General features: G+C 57.9%; 1 protein-coding gene across 1 annotated transcript in view; it reads left to right on the top strand.

Moving 5' to 3' along the window:
* Positions 1-364: 364 nt before the first annotated feature.
* DNMT1 (DNA methyltransferase 1) overlaps positions 365-3,648 on the top strand; it is a gene marked incomplete at its 5' end in the record, with an annotated part of 16,018 nt that continues 12,734 nt past the window's right edge. The window contains 5 exons of the mRNA XM_042020221.1: positions 365-526; positions 1,102-1,289; positions 1,918-2,107; positions 2,900-2,997; positions 3,382-3,529. Coding sequence (XP_041876155.1) covers positions 365-526; positions 1,102-1,289; positions 1,918-2,107; positions 2,900-2,997; positions 3,382-3,529 — 786 coding nt within the window. The remainder of the gene's footprint in view (positions 527-1,101; positions 1,290-1,917; positions 2,108-2,899; positions 2,998-3,381; positions 3,530-3,648) is intronic.

A 3,648-nucleotide genomic window follows, 5' to 3' on the forward strand; every position in this document is an offset into this window, starting at 1 on the left:
TTTTTCCTCTTTTTTCCTCTTTTTTCCTCTTTTTTCCTCTTTTTTCCTCTTTTTTCCTCTTTTTTCCTCTTTTTTCCTCTTTTTTCCTCTTTTTTCCTCTTTTTTCCTCTTTTTTCCTCTTTTTTCCTCTTTTTTCCTCTTTTTTCCTCTTTTTTCCTCTTTTTTCCTCTTTTTTCCTCCTTTTCTCCTTTTTTTTCCCTCTTTTTCTCCCCCTTTTCTCCCCTTTTTCCCCCTTTTTTCCCTCTTCTCCCCTTTTCCTCCCTTCTCCCCATCTCTCTCCCCTCTCTTTCCCTTTCCCCACTCCTCCCTCTCCCCCCCCCACCCACAAACCTCCCGTTTTTTCCCAAAACCCCACGTTTTCGGGTCATCCCCAGCCTTCGCCGACTACATCCTGATGGAGCCGAGCGAGGAGTACGCACCCACCTTCGCGCTGATGCAGGAGAAGATCTACATGAGCAAGATCGTGGTGGAGTTCCTGCAGAACAACCGCCACGTCAGCTACGAGGACCTGCTCAACAAGATCGAGGTGTCACCTCCTGGGACAATTCCAGTGTGGAAAAGAGGGGATGGGGACAATTCCTGCATGGAAAAGAGGGGATGGGGTCAGCAGGAGGAGATGATGGTGGTGAGGTGGGACCAAGGGTGGTACCTGCTCAACAATATCGAGGTGATGCCACCACCCCCGCGGTGCCACTGTCACCTCCCGGGGACAATTCCAGTGTGGAAAAGAGGGGATGGGGACAATTCCCACATGGAAAGGATGGGATGGGGTCAGCAGGAGGAGGAGGTGGTGGTGAGGTGGGACCAAGGGTGGCATCTGCTCAACAAGATGGAGGTGACAGCCCCAAACTGTCGCAGGCAAGGTTTGGGTTGGATGTGGGGGGAAAATCCCTCCTTGGGAAGGGTCCGGGGTGGAATTTTTCATGGAAAACCCGAATTTTCCATGGAGAAGGCCAAGGACAGCACTGGAGCCGTTGGGGCCGATGGGTCTTGGGTCGATCTCCAAAACCGTTGCCGACCTCGGTGACCCTCGGAACGGGCGATCCTGGGAGGGGTCAGCGGCCATTCCCAACCTTTCCCGACCCTTTCCCGTCCCCCCAGACCACGGTGCCGCCGGCAGGGCTCAACTTCAACCGCTTCACCGAGGACTCGCTGCTGCGCCACGCCCAGTTCGTGGTGGAGCAGGTGGAGAGCTACGACGAGGCCGGCGACAGCGACGAGCCCCCCGTGCTCATCACGCCCTGCATGAGGGACCTCATCAAGCTGGCCGGGGTCACCCTGGGCAAGAGGTGAGGTTTTGGGGGCAAAAAGCCTGAAATCGGGAAAATACGACTGAAGTTTGGGAAGTGGGACCTCAAAAGTGGGAGAACCCACCCAAAATTGGGGATTCTCACCTCCTTGATGAGGGACCTCATCCAGCTGGTCAGGGTCATCCTGGGCGAGAGGTGAGGTTTGGGATGAATGGCCCCAAAATTGGGAGAATTGGACCAAAATTTTGAAGAGTTTGGGCTCAGTGGTCCCAAAATCAGGGAAATTTGTCCAGAACTGGGGAGGGTTTGGGCTCTGGAGTATTTGGGAAATCCACCCAAAATTGAGGAAATCTTCCCAAAATTGGTGAGGATTTGGGTTCAGTGCTGGGGATCGGAGCAGAAACCCTCCCAAAATTGGGGGAATCCTCCCAAAATGGTGAAAACCCTCCCAAAAATTGGGAAGACCCTTCCAAAATTGGGAAACCCAAGCCTGGTGCTACTCCAAACGGGGAAGGACGCCAGGTTGGGTCCCCAAAACCCATCCGTGCCCTTGGGGACCCCGAAGGTGCCCCATCGTCCCCGCTGGCACCTCTTGGGGTCCCTTGGGTGTCCCCTGGGCGGTGTCCCCGTCCCTGGGCGTGGCCTGAGCGCTGTCCCCGTGTCCCAGGCGAGCCGTGCGGCGCCAGGCCATCCGCCACCCGACCCGCATCGACAAGGACAAGGGTCCCACCAAGGCCACCACCACCAAGCTGGTGTACCTCATCTTCGACACCTTCTTCTCGGAGCAGATCGAGAAGGACGAGCGCGAGGAGGACAAGGAGAACGCCACCAAGCGCCGGCGCTGCGGCGTCTGCGAGGTACCCCAGGGTCACCGGCGGCGTCAGCCGAGCCCCCCCGTCCCGCGGGGACGCGGCTGTGGGGTGGTGGTGGGTTTGGGTGGTCGGCGTTGGAGGGTCCTCCAAGCTCGGCCAATGTCATTGTGTTGGGTTGGACTGGTTGATCTTGGAGAGTCTTCCAGCTTTGGTTAACGTCAATGTCGTGGATGGGGTTGGCTGAGCTTGGAGGACTCTTCTAACCTTGATCAACATCAACCAACATCAACGCCATGGGTTGGGTTGGTTGGTCTTGGAGGACTCTTCTAACCTTGATCAACATCAGCCAACATCAACGTCATGGGTTGGGTTGGTTGATCTTGGAGGTCTCTTCTAACCTTGATCAACATCAACCAACATCAACGCCATGGGTTGGGTTGGTTGGTCTTCGAGGTCTCTTCTAACTTTGATCAACATCAACCAACATCAACGTCATGGGTTGGGTTGGTTGGTTTTGGAGGACTCTTCTAACCCTGATTAATGTCAACATCCTGGGCTGGGTTGGGTTGATTGCTCTCGAAGGTCTCTTCCGACGTTGATCAAGCAACATCAACCTCTTGGGTTGGGTTGGGTTGGTTGTTCTTGAAGGTCTCTTCCAACCTTGACCAATCAATATCAGTTTCTTGGCTTGGGTTGGTTGATCTTGGAGGACTCTTCCAACCTGAATCACCCAACCCCAACCTCCCATCCCGGTTGCTCCGTGGGGCCCTCCCGGAGGCTCCCGCGTTCCTGGGGACCTTTCTGGGTGTCAGCCGGTGTCCCCTGTCCCCGTGCCAGGTGTGCCAGCAGCCCGAGTGCGGCAAGTGCAAGGCCTGCCAGAACATGGTCAAGTTTGGGGGCAGCGGGCGCAGCAAGCAGGCGTGTCTGCAGCGGAGGTGCGTGGCCCCGGCCCTGTCCCCAAACCCCGCTGTCCTCATCCCCAACCCCACTGTCCCCAACCCCACTGTCCCCAACCCCACTGTCCCTGTCCCAAACCCCGCTGTTCCTGTCCCCAAACCCCGCTGTGCTCATCCCCAACCCCACTGTCCCCAACCCCACTGTCCCCGTCCCCAACCCCACTGTCCTCATCCCCAACCCTGCTGTCCCCATCCCCAACCCCACTGTCCCCAAACCCCACTGTCCCCGTCCCAAACCCCGCTGTCCCTGTCCCCAACCCCGCTGTCCCCGTCCCCAAACCCTGCTGTCCCCATCCCCAACCCCCGCTGTCCCCGTCCCCTGCGCCTCCTGGTGACGGCCCCGGTGACGGCCCCGCTGCCCAGGTGTCCCAACCTGGCGGTGCGGGAGGCGGACGAGGACGAGGAGGTCGATGACAACATCCCCGAGATGCCCTCGCCCAAGAAGATGCTCCAGGGCCGCAAAAAGAAGCAGAACAAGAGTCGGATCTCCTGGGTCGGGGAGCCCATCAAGGTGAGGGAGCTGGAAAGGGGAGGGGACCCATCCAGGTGAGGCCAGAATGGGGGGACCCATCCAGGTGGGGGGACCCATCCAGGTGAGACCAGAGTTGGATCTCGTGGATGGAGGAACCC

The sequence above is a fragment of the Corvus kubaryi genome, unplaced genomic scaffold (assembly GCF_017639235.1).
Source record: "Corvus kubaryi isolate FWS band 111438036 unplaced genomic scaffold, C.kubaryi_AGA036_p1.0 36909, whole genome shotgun sequence".
Lineage (NCBI taxonomy): Eukaryota > Metazoa > Chordata > Aves > Passeriformes > Corvidae > Corvus > Corvus kubaryi.